The 14,531-nt window shown below is 35.3% G+C and overlaps 1 protein-coding gene across 5 annotated transcripts; it reads right to left on the bottom strand.

Annotated features, from left to right (window-relative positions):
* Positions 1 to 10,398: 10,398 nt before the first annotated feature.
* LOC137829818 (G-type lectin S-receptor-like serine/threonine-protein kinase At4g27290) lies at positions 10,399 to 13,888 on the bottom strand. 5 transcript variants are annotated; one of them, XR_016517607.1, is made up of 7 exons: positions 12,456 to 13,888; positions 12,261 to 12,365; positions 11,910 to 12,061; positions 11,586 to 11,803; positions 11,259 to 11,496; positions 11,017 to 11,167; positions 10,399 to 10,936 (listed from the first exon to the last, which is right to left on the bottom strand). XR_016517607.1 is itself a non-coding variant. In XM_068636757.2 (7 exons), exons 1-7 carry the CDS (start codon positions 13,756 to 13,758, stop codon positions 10,631 to 10,633), a joined length of 2,469 nt encoding a protein of 822 aa, XP_068492858.1. In that variant the 5' UTR covers positions 13,759 to 13,886; the 3' UTR covers positions 10,399 to 10,630. The 5 variants fall into 5 exon arrangements, 4 of the variants coding, with proteins under 4 accessions (XP_068492858.1, XP_068492868.1, XP_090153692.1 ...); XM_068636757.2 differs by having other exon boundaries at positions 11,259 to 11,499; positions 11,586 to 11,796; positions 12,456 to 13,886; XM_068636767.2 differs by having other exon boundaries at positions 11,586 to 11,796; positions 12,456 to 13,885.
* Between the last annotated feature and the right edge of the window lie 643 nt (positions 13,889 to 14,531).

Genomic DNA, 14,531 nt, shown 5'->3' with positions numbered 1-14,531 from the left:
TAAGAGAATCACAATGACAAAGCTTAATCTATGTATGCCTATATGTGGATGATCTTTTAATCACAAGAAGCTCAATGATAAAGATTGAGCAATTCAAAAACAGATTGAATGATGTTTTTGAAATGGCAGATTTGGAAATGCTTAGCTATTTTTGGGGAATGGAATTCGTGTACACATATCAAGGTATTATTCTACATAAAAGGAAATACATTAATGAAGTGCTCAACAGATTTAGTATGGATCAATGCAATGGAGCTAGGGTATCTACTGCTAGAAATTTGAAGCTGACAGAAGCCTTGGAAGAGAATGCAACAGACAGTACTTTATTCAAACAAATAGTTGGAAGCTTGAGGTTCATCTGCAAGACCTGACATAAGCTATGCATTTGGACTAATAAGTAGATTTATGTGTAATCCAAAAACCTCTCATATGGTAGCAGCAAAACGCATATTGAGGTATCTTAAGGAGATAGCAGGGAATGACTTACGATTTCCAGTAAGCTTGAATGAATCAAAAGATTGTTTGGAGGCTTCGAGTGATTCAGATTGGTGTGGTGATAAGGTGGGAAGCAAAAACACCTATGGATATTTTTTCAAATATTTGAAAGCACCAATTTCTTTGTGTTCTAAGAAGTAAATTGTAGTTGCACTCTCATCTTGTGAGGCAGAGTATATAGTTGCGGTAGAGGCAACTTGTTAATGTGTGTTGGCTTGAATTTGTGCTTGATGAATTAAAGCCAGAACATGTGTGCAACTTTGCGTGGACAACCAATCACCCATCAACCTTGCAAAGAATCCCATCTCATATGGGAGGAGTAAACACATAGAGACCAAGTTCCATTTCTTAAGGGAACAAGTTGGAAAAGGAAAGTTAGAAGTGAAGCATTGCAACACCAAGAAGCAAGTGACCGATATGTCCACCAAACCACTTAGACTAGACAAATTTAAAGAACTAAGGAAGTGATTAGGAGTTAGAAGTGTTGCAGAATTTGGTTTAAAAAAAAGTGCTAAAATAAGTTAAATAAAGAATTAATTTGTTAACTCTTAACAATAAAATCCTAAGCTAGATATTTTTTTTATTAGAAAGATTTTATTCATTCTGATTTAAAGAGTTATAAATAGAAGTAGCATTGTTATATCAATATAGTTTTTTTAATAAAAAAATTCAGTTTCAATTTTAATTGTGAAGATCAATTCCCAACAGTATCTTATACATGATTCATAGGTTCAGTCTAACGATCTAAAAGTTTCAAGAATTGTTCTGACTTGTATGGAAAGTGGATCTATTGGTTGTATAGCATGGAAGAACCAAATCAGTTGGATCCAGTGGTTGTTGGGGTTAGTATTTCCTATCATTATTATAAAATTATTAAATAATTAATTAAATTTGAAAATAAAAATGAAAAATAATTATATTAATTAAGTTAGATATTAAAAAATTATTAATATTTAAAATAATTTTTATTATTAATATAAATATATAAAATAAGTTCAAAATTTGTATTTAAATTAAGATTTTATTTATTAATATTTTAAATTTTAAATTAGACTTTAAAAAATTAATAGATATTAATTTAGAATCTAAAGAGTAATTAAACTATTAATAATTAATGTTAGATACTAATTTAAATATTTTATTTTATTTTTTATAATAAAAATTATTTTAAATATTAATAGTTTTTTAATTTATAAAATATTATTTAATTCAGTCAATATAATAGTATCTAAAATTAATTTTTTTAAATGTATCATAAATTCAATTAAAAAGACTAGGCATTATTATACTAATTAAGGGTGTACCAAGTTGACTATATATAAAAAAAAATATGGTGTCTATTTTTGTCTGAGGATGCATAAATGAAAATAAGTATGCCATTTTTTTTTATCAGCAAAGAATTAATTAAATTATAAACGGGACACTTAAGGGGTGTCCCAACCCGTATACAAAAGCACTTATAGCTAGGAACACAGAGAAAACTGTAAATGAGAAAAATAGTTATAAGTGACTTCTTCCTCCCAAACAACTATGACCTGCATAAAGTCCATTGGGCTTCGGCAGCAGGGGTATACAAGGTCCCTCTCTTCCATTCATTCCTAGTACATAACCCACCAAGAGGTATGGGCATAGTCAATACAGCAAGGTAGCAGAGGCCAACGTCTGCACACAACTACATACCTCCGTGTTCAACAAAACATCCACAAATTTCCTATGTTCCCATCAACAGAGAGAGAACCTATTTTCATTCCCTGTTATGGTATATAGCATTGGGTGGGCATGACGCTCCTACTATCCTTGCACCATTCCATTCCATATCTGCACCATTCCATTCCATATTTGCACCATACCAATCGAAACCTGCACCAGAAAACTCCACAACACTACCTTATACCGAACCCAGCCACTGCAGCACCCTCGTCAAAACAGGACAAAGCCGTTTCACCAAAACGCCCATAAGCAACACCTCCAACCAACATTGTACCTGCAAACAACAGATACGCCCAGGCTGTTGAACATCCTACTAGCATCCCAGTCTTCATTAGACCCTTCTACCTTTCCTGAACCGGAGTACTCCATGATGATCCTTTACTTATAGCTCTTAATACAGAGCAATGGATTTAGGACCCAGTCCACGAAAGAGTAATTGAACCTGGGTACCCTATACTTCATCCATAACCAAGATTTCAGCTGGGCTTGTTGGAACATCTCTTCAGCATCTACAACTCCTTGCTTGAACACAACCAAGTTCCTATGTTCCCATACACTCCTCACTATGGAAGCCCATATGCCTTTCCAAACCATCTCTTGTTTGTTACTGACCTGAGTTAAAGAGAATCTTTCAAAGTGATTGTGCAATGCATTATGTTGAACAGAGAGTATGCCGATCCATCTATGACACAGGTCCCAAACGCGCATGACCACCTCACACTCCAACAATAAATGTTGGCTGGATTCCACTTTAGAATGGCAAAACACACAGGATGTGGATTCCATCGTCTCCCCCCTCCTACTCAAACATTCTCTAGTTGGTAGTCTATCCAGTATGGACCTCCATGCAATCAGAACAGAGGGAAAGGCCTTGGCCTTCCAAAGGAGATCGAAGACACCAATACGAGTGCCATCGCCTCTTATGCTCTCATAAGCTGATTTCACTGAGAAACACCCCTTATTATTAATCCCCCACACCTGAATGTCTTGCTCCTGCCTTTTAATAATAGTCCTAGATATGTGTGTATTTAGGTCCTTTTCCAACTCCGCTTCCCACTCAAATCTAGCCCGCCTCCACCTTAAGTTCCATCTCCATACATCCCCTTCCTACTCGCCTACCTCTTCCACTGTTTGAGTCTGATTGCACGATAGGGAGTACAACCTGGGAAATTCAGATTTGAGGTTGGTATTCCCAACCCATACGTCTTCCCAAAATTTTATTCTATCACCACGCCCTATCCTCCAACTCATTTCTGCTTGGAACCAACCCTGTCCTCCACCCTGCATGCATACTTTACGGAGATCCCTCCACCACTAGGATTGCAACCTAAGTGATGATTGCGACCCCTCACTTCCTTCTCCATATTTCGACTCCAAAATGTCCTTCCATCGTCCTTTTTCATCCGAGAGCCATCGCCATTTCCACTTAGCCAGCAAAGCATGATTGAAATCACGTACATCTATAATCCCCAGCCCTCCTTCCTGTTTTGATTTGCACACATTTTTCCAACTGACCCATGAGATGGACTTCTTCTCCTTCCCCCAACCCCACAGAAACCTTATTTGAATACTATTAATGTTCTTACATACCGATTCCGGTGCTCTGAAAATAGATAGATAGTACAGGGGTACCGCTGTGAGCACAAATTTAATAACACAGATTCTTCCTGCCATTGATAAGAACCTCCCTCTCCATGTGCTTAGCCTAGTTTCCAACTTATCAATGACTGGCTCCCAAAACTTCTTCCTCCTCGGATTGCCTCCCACCTCAAGCCCTAGGTACTTAAAAGGAACTGCCATCTCCGCACAATTCAGGGTCTTCATATAGCAAAGGATATTATTCCTGTGTACATTGATGCCTGCAATCTTTGATTTGTGGAATCTTGAGGCCAGAAGCAATCTCGAAACCCTTAAGGACAACCTTTAAAGTCACCACATTGCTGAAAGAGTCCTTACAGAAGAATAAGGTGTCATCAGCGAACTGTAGAATACTTAACTCAACCTCTTTCCTCCCAATCCTCAAACCGGATAGTAAGTTAGCCTTTACAGCTTGCCTTACCAACCCAGTCAAGCCTTCCGCTACAATCAAGAAGAGAAACGGAGCAAGTGGGTCTCCCTGCCTCAAACCTCTCTCCGGTTTAAATTCATCTGTCGGGCTCCCGTTCACCAACACAGAGATAGAAGCACTTTCCAGACAACCCTGGGTCCAACTGATCCACTTCATATGAAACCCCATCTTACGCATCATGTCGTAGAGGAATTCCCATCTAACCGAATCATAGGCTTTTTCGAAGTCCACCTTTAGACATAACCCACTTTGTCGTCGTCGTCGTCTGATGTCCTCAATCACCTCATTAGCCATTAGAACACTGTCTAATATCCCCTTATTCTTCAGAAAAGCCGACTGACAATCATCAATAACCGTGGGCAGCACTTTCTTGATCCTTTCAGCTAACACTTTGGATATAATTTTATACATAGCACCAACAAGTGAAATAGGTCTAAAATGATCAAGAGAGACAGGGTTCCTAACTTTAGGAACTAGTGCAATGAAAGACGCATTGCACCCCTTGGGAATAAAACCTGTTTCATGAAACAAGTTCATCACTTCCATAAGATCTTCCTTTACAACCTCCCAACCCTTCTTTAAAAAATTGAAGTTAAACCCATCAGGTCTAGGACTTTTTGATCCTTCGCATTGCCACACGGCATCCCTTACTTCTGTCTCAGAGAATCCCTCTATCAGCCTCAAGTTATCTGTCATAGATAGTGACTTAAACTCAACTGCATCGAGTCTTACCCGTAAATCTTTTGTTGCTCTAAATCTGTTTTCAAACCACCTTCTTGCTTCAGCACGAACTGTACTAGGCTCCTCACACCACAATCCTCCTATCTCCACTCCGTTCACCTCACTCCTGCTTCTTCTCCATCTCAGCGAAGAGTAAAAGAACTTCGTGCAGGAGTCCCCATTCTTAAACTAGCTGACTCTGGTCTTCTGGCGCATAAGAGACTCAAGCTTATTATCAACCTCCTTCAGCTGGCCTACTAACTCGATCCTCTTCATTCTATCACAACCCAACAGATTGTCATTGCAATCTTGACAATCATAGTCCTCTATCTCCTGTAGGATCCTCTTTTTAGTCGTCTCCAAATTACCGAAGATGTCCCTGTTCCATACTTTTAAATCTCCCTTCAATCGTTTCAATTTGTCTTTAACCTTCGTGAAACTACTCATGCCATAATTTAGCCTCTGTAACTCAATCTGTTGATGACGTCGCTTGGCATGGTGCAGCAAACGACTTAATTTCTAGCTATAAAGTGTCACAATTTTCTCTTCTTAATTAACTCTTTCTCTTAAAAAAAAGGTAGATCATATCATATTTGTCTTCTTTCTAAATTTTCAAATACGGTTCATTAATGGTCGCGTACGTGATTTTCCATGTAGAAAATTGTGGCATTATTTATTATGTAGTAATGAAACCCAGACTTAGTCTCGTATATGGGACCAATGTTGGAGATAAAATCAAACTAACATTGCTGTCAAAGTTTAGTATCTTCCATGTTCACAACTATAAGCACTCGAGAGAAAAAAAGGTGGCACCAAGTGACCAACTTATGTGGAGAAAAGTCAAGTTTGCAAATATCATGCTATTTGGTTATCTTTTTGTCAACTTTTATATGAGAAATATGTGTGTGAGCACGGTGGATTGCCTCACAAAGAGGTGGACAAGGTTTAGAATATGTTTCATATGTTAATTATGCTTCCATACTTAACCTTTTACGCACACAACTCAATAAAAATTGGAAAATGTTACATGTAAAACCCAAAAAAGGGCGTGTAAAAGGAAAAAAAAAAATAGATGGCGTGAAAAAGATAAAAAAAAGTTAAAAAGGAAATAATTGATATAGAAAATGAAAGAGAATTGAACAAAATTGGGGAAATGAAAGAAGTTTTGTGTATGACTATAGTAACTCAAATTTGCCTTTAGGGAGAGAACACAAGCTTGGCAGACAAATATCAAATAATTTACACGTTAGACTCCATGATTAAGGAGATGAAGTCACTTTATCTGAACAATATCTAGACTCTTGTTTGTATATTTGTGAGTTCTAGGTTCATCAGTTTTCATTATTAAAAAAATATTAAATAGAAACCAATTTTAGAGACAAAAAATAATTAGTTACTATATTGACTAAATTAGATATTATTATAGACTAAAAATTATTGGTATCTAAATTTATAAACTAGTTTCTAAATTGGTATCTAATTAGTTAATTGATATCTAATAAGTTACTAAGATTTTAATTACCAATTTTAGAATCTAAAGTATTTGGTAGTTTAAACGTTAGTAGCTAATTAAATACCAATTTAGAAACTAATTTATAAATATTATTAGTAATAGAAATTACTTTGGATACCAATAACTTTTTTAGTCTCTAAAATCAATTTCTATTTAATGATGATTTTCTTATAGTGTTTAAATGAATTTTCAAACGTAAAGATGGTAATCCAAAAACTAGTCAACAAAAATTCAAGACAATATTGGTGGCTACAAGCTTTAATCAAAGAGAAGGAGTTGATTATAATTATGTGTTTTCTCTTATAGTAAAGCACATATCCATTCACATGATAAATTAACCATGGTTGTTGAGCTTAACCTTGAGTGGAAACAAATGGAAATTAAGACTATGTTTCTATATGGAGACTTAGATACATGAAGCAACAAGAATAATTTGAGGTAGAGACAAGAAGGGTTATGTTTGTAAGTCAAATAGATCCTTGTATGGACTAAAACAATCCCAAAGGAAATGAAACAAGCTTTTTTATGAGTTCATTATAAGAATTGGATTTGAACATAACAAGTATGATACTTATATCTACTTCAAGTTTCTAGCAAAAGGTCAATTCTTTGTATTGTTGTTCTATGTAGATGATATTCTAATAGCAATTAATAGTAAACTTGAGGTGTAGATGGTTAAAAATGAGTTGAATAATGAGTTTGAGAAGAAGGACCTTGGAGTTTCTAGGAAGATTTTTATGTTGAGCCATAGACGGTCTTATGATCAAGCCATTAGACAGTCTCATGATCATATCCTAGACAATCTCATGACCAAGCCCTAAACAGTCTCATGACTAAGCCCTAGATGGTCTCATGACCAAGCCATTGGATAGTCTGATAAGCCTCTAAATGCTCTCACGAGCAACTAGACAGTATGTTGAGACACTAGATGGTTTATAAACCATTAGACGATGCAATGACCAGGAAATCATATGTGGTGCTTATGTTCTTGTGTTTTGATGATAACAAAAACTGACTAGATGACTTACTGATATATTGAAATATCTAAACAATGTTTCTATAGTTGCGGTATTCATTAGACGGTCTGATAGACAATCTGAGCTTCTACAACATAAGTTCATGATAAACAATCTAAGCATCTGTAACATATATTTATTAGATGGTCTGATAAGACTTGTTAAATGTATAACAAAATTTAGATTAAATGTGTTACTTGGTTCTAACAATGATTTGTACAACTGTAGAGTAGACCCTTCGAATGTCTATAGTTTTATTCATGTTGGATGGTTTTAATAACCTGTTGAATGAATAAAAAGTTTTGATTATCTTCTTAAATCACATATATAATGAAAATGCATTCAATTAAAGACAATTTATGATGCGCGCACCCTTCAGCAAAAGACTTAAAAGAACTTACAACTTCTTCTTGAAGTTTCTTAGAGAGAAACTTGAGAGGTACTCTCCCAAGAAAGGTTGTTAGTTGTCGTTTAACATTCAAATTAAAATGATTTCAGTGGAGACCGTCTAATGCAGTACTAGACCGTCTACCAAAGAGATGACAATATAGATAAGGTCAGATGACCCAAGTTGTCTTTCAACGAATCCAATAGTGAAATTAGTAAATTAATGTTCAAAATCTACCAGCAAACACTAAAAGTTGACAATAATAATAGAGTAAATAGGTGGTTGAGATTGTTGTGCAAAAAAATAAAGTACAGATTATAAAATAGTAAAAGGAAGCAATTTGACTCAAGCTTTTCCAACAATGAATTCTTCACCAGTTGATAATATATGATAGTCAATCATCTAAACAGGGTTGAATCGATCAAACATGTGTCAGCCAAAGACAATCAAATTGAATTAATGAAACATGCGTCCACTAATTTATTCAATACCTTACTCGTCTTCATGCATCTACTCATAAGGTTTTTAATCTTTTACCTCTTGAATCATGCACCTAAGAGATTGTTTAGAAAACTAAAGAAGTGTCTAATTAAAGACATAATTGAATTATCAACATGTGTTAAAAAATAATTTCCAAAACAACACTTAGAAAAAAAAAACTAGACATTTTAGCACCTTGAGCACTTGCTTAAGGGGACTAGATGTAGCTCAAGTTTGGGTGAACAAAGATAAATTTCTGTGTTGATCTCTCGTTTCCTTGTTGTTGCTGAGGTTTTAATTCTTAGTGATAGACGATCTGTTAAATGGTCCTATAAGAACATTTCTTCAAGATGATTTATTAGAAGATTCACTAGACAATTTACTAGACACTACTTATTTCATCCGTTGCGAAAAGAGTCCAAGGCTCCATTCAACCCCCCCCCCCCCCCCCCCTTTTCTGGATCCAACTGCACCTATATTTGGGGATTGAGATCACCAAGATGCACGTCTATATTTACCTGTCTTAAAATAATCCTTCAGAAGTTTGGTATGACAAACTATATCCTAAGATGGTGGTGGAACAATTTTATATGAACTATATTCCGTATATTAATATAGTTGGTTTTATTATGTATAGATGGTATGCACATGCCTTGATATATCCTATGTGTTGAGCATTATTAGTAGGTCCAAGTCAAATCCTGGATGAGCTCATTGGAAAGATCTTAAGTGGATTCTTTGTTACTTGAATGGATCGTTTGGAAGAGTTCAAGTTTCTTCTGGAGTTAGATGGTCTTATAGAGATACTCTTATACAATGATTTTTTGACTCAGACTTTATTGGGTGTTTGGACACTAGAAAGTCTTTCATGAGCTATGTGTTTACTAATTATGGTATTTGTATCGGTTGGAAGGCTAGTATACAGAAGGTAGTGACTTTGTTAACTACTGAAGTAGAGTACATTGTCATGACAGAAGTTGTGAAACAAATCTTATGGTTGAAGGGTCTAGCTAAAGAGCTAAAGGTCCAACACTAAATTATCACCATCTACTGTGGTAGTAACAATAAGATACAACTATCCAAGAACCAAGTCTACCATGAAAGAACTCAGCACATTCATGATAGGCTACATTTAGTAAGAGAAGAGATTGCACAAGGATTTGTAAAGGTGATGAAGGTCTCAACAGATCATAATCCCTCTCATATGATTGCGAAAGTTATACCATATAGTAAGTTGTTTCATTACTTGGATTTGATGCAGCTGATTGGTGAAATGGGCTTAGTGGCAAGTAGGGACTCTCACTCAGAAGACTCGTGTTGAACCAAGGTGGAGAATTTTTAATATTGACTTAGTAAAATCTTGTCTAAAGGTTCTTAAACCATATAATCATGCTAGACTGTCCAGTATTTAATTTGCAGTTTCTATCATATTTGGTGGATGGTCTTAGTAGATCATCTAGTCTCTTAGTTAATACTAAGACTTGGACTGTTTGGTGAAATCCATTTTTGTAATGAAAAATATTGGTTACCTGTCTTACTCGTTCGTTTAGCAATGTTTCACGTAAGTAGGTTATAACAGTATTGTTGTATATACATAGGAATTTTGTACCATGAGAAGCTAATGTTTGAGTTGTATACTTGAATGAGACTTTGTTGTGTGAGAAAAATTGTAAAGTTGTAATATTTGAGTTTAGTGAATTATCTTGTGAATGTATAATATGAAGTTCGTTAATACTTCAGTTGAATAACATTAATTTATGTGTATGATTCTTTCTTGTTCTTCCTCTTATTTACCTTCTACCGTCTATATTTACAAGTTTCTCTATTGTCGTTCTTTATTTGTACGGTAGACACTCTGTAATGAATTTGACTGAGCTAAATTCCTTACTATACATGCACAATGAACTACTTAATTTAGATTCATCATCCTACATTCAACTGATAAATTTAGACAAAAGTAACCTACGGCCAATACAAGTCTTGAATTAAAATATATAAGTCAAGTGAAACATTAAACTGTAAGAATTATCACATTACTTCAACCAATTCAAGAAAAGTATATATATATATGTATATATATATATGTATATCTCTGTCTCTATATGTATATGTATAAAGGTTTTCCTGGGAGATATAATGAGCTATACTGATATAGACCAACATTAACTTGTGAAGACCATCGAGTAAATAGAATACTGCACTTACATAGTTACCTGACACAAATATATACTAAAACATCTCTACCTAGCCTCTAGTAGGGTTACAGTTAATTCATTAGTGGAAGTCTTCATCTCATTGCTAGTTGAACATTCGCCAGCAATCTTCGTCCTATCAATAAGGAAACCAGGTTCCTTAGGTGTTGGCAAAGTATTTTCACTGCTCAACATAAAAATCACTGATGCCATGTTTGGCCTATCCTCTGGATATAGTTGCACACATAAAAGACCAACATGTATGCAACGTAGTACTTCAGAGACAGTAAAGGTGTCTCCCAAAGCAGCATCAACTAATTTCATTGGAGAGCTTTCTTTCCACAATCTCCAAGCCTGCAACATAAAAAATGAAGTAAAAATTCTAAAGTTCATAAAAGGTAAATAAAGCAAAGTTATGCTTCTTCTTGTCTTACATGTCCTAATAGATTAAGCCCGTGATCTGGAAAGAAAATTCCTCTGTTTTTCTTCCCACTTATTATCTCAAGTAATAGTACCCCAAAGCTGTATACATCAGATTTGACAGAGAACAACCCATCAATTGCGTATTCTGGTGCCATGTATCCACTTCATGAAATTGAAGAATGGATTAGTTTTGTCTATACAAAAATCAAGAAAATTCATGCACATCTTACAACTTCAATTCATAGGTACTTACTAAGTTCCAACCACCATTTTCGTATTCTCTTCTGTTTGATCTGCACTAAACATTCGGGCGACACCAAAATCTGAAATTTTTGGATTTAACTCGCTATCTAGTAGAATATTGCTTGCTTTCATGTCTCTATGAATTATTCTCAACCTAGAATCTTGATGAAGATAAAGAAGTCCTCGGGCAATTCCAAATATTATGTTAAATCGCTTAGACCAGTCTAAGAGTCCACTTTTGGAAGAATCTGCTGAGATTCATAGTTGAGTTAGTCCAAACAAGAAACAAATGAAGTACTTGAGTATAAATGAAATTTTTGTTTTCTGAGTGACATACCAAAAAGAAAGGAATCCAGGCTTTTATTAGGCATGTATTCATAGACCAGCACTTTTTCCCCTCCTTGAGTGGAGCAACCGAGAACCTTAACAAGATTTCGGTGCTGAAGTTTGGCACACAGTATAACTTCGTTCTTGAATTCTTTCACTCCTTGTCCAGTACTATTACAGAGCTTCTTGGCAGCAATCTCTTGTCCATCTTCTAGTGTACCCTAGAATCTTAAATAAAATTAGCTGAATAGTTGAAATAATATGAAGTGAAGGGATATGTATGAACTCTTTATCTATGACATGTTATTAACAAGTTGAATATTTGATTACTTACCCAATACACAGGTCCAAAACCACCTTGGCCAAGCCTCTTGTCACTTGAGAAGTTATTTGTTGCACGAACTATAGTAGAAAAATCAAAGGAAGAAAGCTCAAAGTCTTCTTCACATCCTTCATCTTTGTTTTCTTCTGAGGTTTTCTCTGTTTCTTCCCAAGTAAATTAATCAGCTTAACATCATGCAAGTTCACCATATATTTGAATGTTCTAATTATCCAAAAGTTCATCATGTAAATATATGAATGACACAATTTAACACCAGATGTGTCATTTCAGTGAAAGAAAGCATAGCTAGTTAAAGTACTTGTAGTAACAAAGTGTAATGGAGGTCAGGTTAAGAAAGTTTACCTCTAAGCTTTCTTTTCCGCCAGTAAACATAGGAGAAAATGAAAACAATAACAAAAGCAAGGAGAGTCACAGGAATCACCACTGCTACAATTTTCTTATCCCATCCTTTGTCAGAAAAATGAAACAAGTATCACATACTCAAACAATACACAAAGATGAAGCAAACTAAATTTAAGAAAGGATAAAAATCCACACCATTTTCTGAAGCAACCATTCGAATAAATAGGTCTTGCCCGGGAACTGAAGCCACCCTTAAATCAAGCAAAGCTCCATGCCAAATGATACAGCCTTTACCATCTCCCCTGACGTCTAAATTTGCATATGCAGTGCAAGAACAATTTAGCAAGCATTTTTCCTTGCAATCCTCAAGTGTCAAATTTTGATCAACCCAAGAACTTGTAGTATCTGGCATTTTCAACCCACTGAATTTTTTAAAGCCATCTTTACTTTTTACTCCACAACTCCACGCTTCACTAAGAACACATCCTTGGATCCAATCCAATGCCTCATAATTTTGAACTGATTTTGGCTTGAACCCGGTTAAACACTGGCACGGTGGTGATTCATTCGCAAGACAGTTCCCATAGGGACCACAAAGATTGTAGGTGTCACAAATGTCTCTTGGAACTGATGAATAGAGCTTCCAGGTTTGGTTCTCTACATTCAAATTATAGCGTTGGCGAGAATAAACAGATTGGTTCAAAACAACTCTTGTAATCAAGGACTTATTCCCGATGTTGTATGTGTAATACACTTCATCAACAGAGGAATATAACTCTAAGTTAAAAAGGGGTGTGGTTTTGCCATTGAATCTAACACCATTCCAAGGGCCACTCCTATAATACTCACTAGTACCTTTCCACATAACCAATTCAGTAGTGTTACCTAGCACCATACCCCAAATGAAGTCGCCTGGAGAAGGGTCATCCCAGTTCTTCCATGCTGTTAAACGCCGGTTAAGACCCGTCTTGAGGTTCCATCCGATCTTCATTCCTGGCAGAAAAGTATCACAAGGGTAGTCAAAGCTTTGCCACAAGTATATCTGTGGGTTCGAATCCTTCTCATCTCTTAGTACCAAGTTCCCTGAGTCTAACAGCTGAACAATTGGACTCTGTGCTTTCGTTTCTTCAGTTGAGTTTGCTGACCAAACAAGAGTATTGTTACTGCTGAGGATAACCAATTTTCCATCTGTGTTTATGCTGAACTTGCTGGAACTATCCTTAACTGGGTTTTCACGGTTGGCAACCCAAACGACGGTTCTAACTGGGATACTTCTGTACCATATTCCAAGGTACCGATTTGTGGTAGTCTGAGTACTATTTTTTGGACTAAAGAAACCCATTTCAAAAGTTCCATCTTTAGACACCAAGGTGCTGCCATCAAGAAGGGGCTGTGACACATTAATGGTGTCAGTTGCAGAGGAAATTATAGGCAACAAATTGAGTAGATAAGAGAAAAGAAAGAGAAAAGTGAAAGAGGTCATTGCTTTGTTACACATTGTTTGTGGCCTAGATACTTTATGTCAACCATTGAAACAGAATAGTAAACAGTGTTTGAAGTGAACTTCTGAAAAGAGAAAAGGAAAAGAAGAAAAAGATCAAGTTTGTGATTTAGCACAGTGTGATAGCTGGTTGGTAAGATTTGTAATCTGGGTGCTGAAACCTGCGTGGTGTGAAAGGTTTGACATTATGTCTTCCTTGGTTTGACCGTCTCTATAAACAAAATGATAATGATACACATTTGGAAAAGCTTTTCTTGAACTCAAATAGTAAATAAGATACCTTTGACACCAAGTTATAATAATATTATAATATTTAAATTAAAAATAAAATAAATATAAAATAATAATTTATTGATACGTGGAGTGTATGTGTTTTGCTTGTGGTATCACGTATCACCACCCTACACATTTACCTTTTTTTAAGATATCTAAATTTATATTATTTTCTCTTTTTTTAATGGTAGTTGAGATAAAGATCTTCATTTACTAATCAAACATTTTCCTCAACAAATTGTTTAGTGAAAACGAATAATTGGATTTTAGAAGAATGAATGTAAAAATTTAATGTACGATTTTAAAATATTTCGGAAAAGTAATAAGATACCTATTTCATCGATCAATATATTGATTTTAGATTGTTTCAGTAGGAGATTTGACTTTAAGTTTAGGTAATTATTCACTAATAACTAGTGCTCTGAGGTCATTTTTAAAGAAATAAAAAAGTATAACTATGAATACATTTTCAAGGTTATTTCCACTAAAAAAAATAT

Source organism: Phaseolus vulgaris, chromosome 11, assembly GCF_051622355.1.
Source record: "Phaseolus vulgaris cultivar YP4 chromosome 11, ASM5162235v1, whole genome shotgun sequence".
In the NCBI taxonomy this organism is placed as follows: Eukaryota; Viridiplantae; Streptophyta; class Magnoliopsida; order Fabales; family Fabaceae; genus Phaseolus; species Phaseolus vulgaris.
The sequence above is the reverse complement of the archived record's forward strand: the minus strand, read 5'-3'. Positions and strand labels throughout refer to the sequence as shown.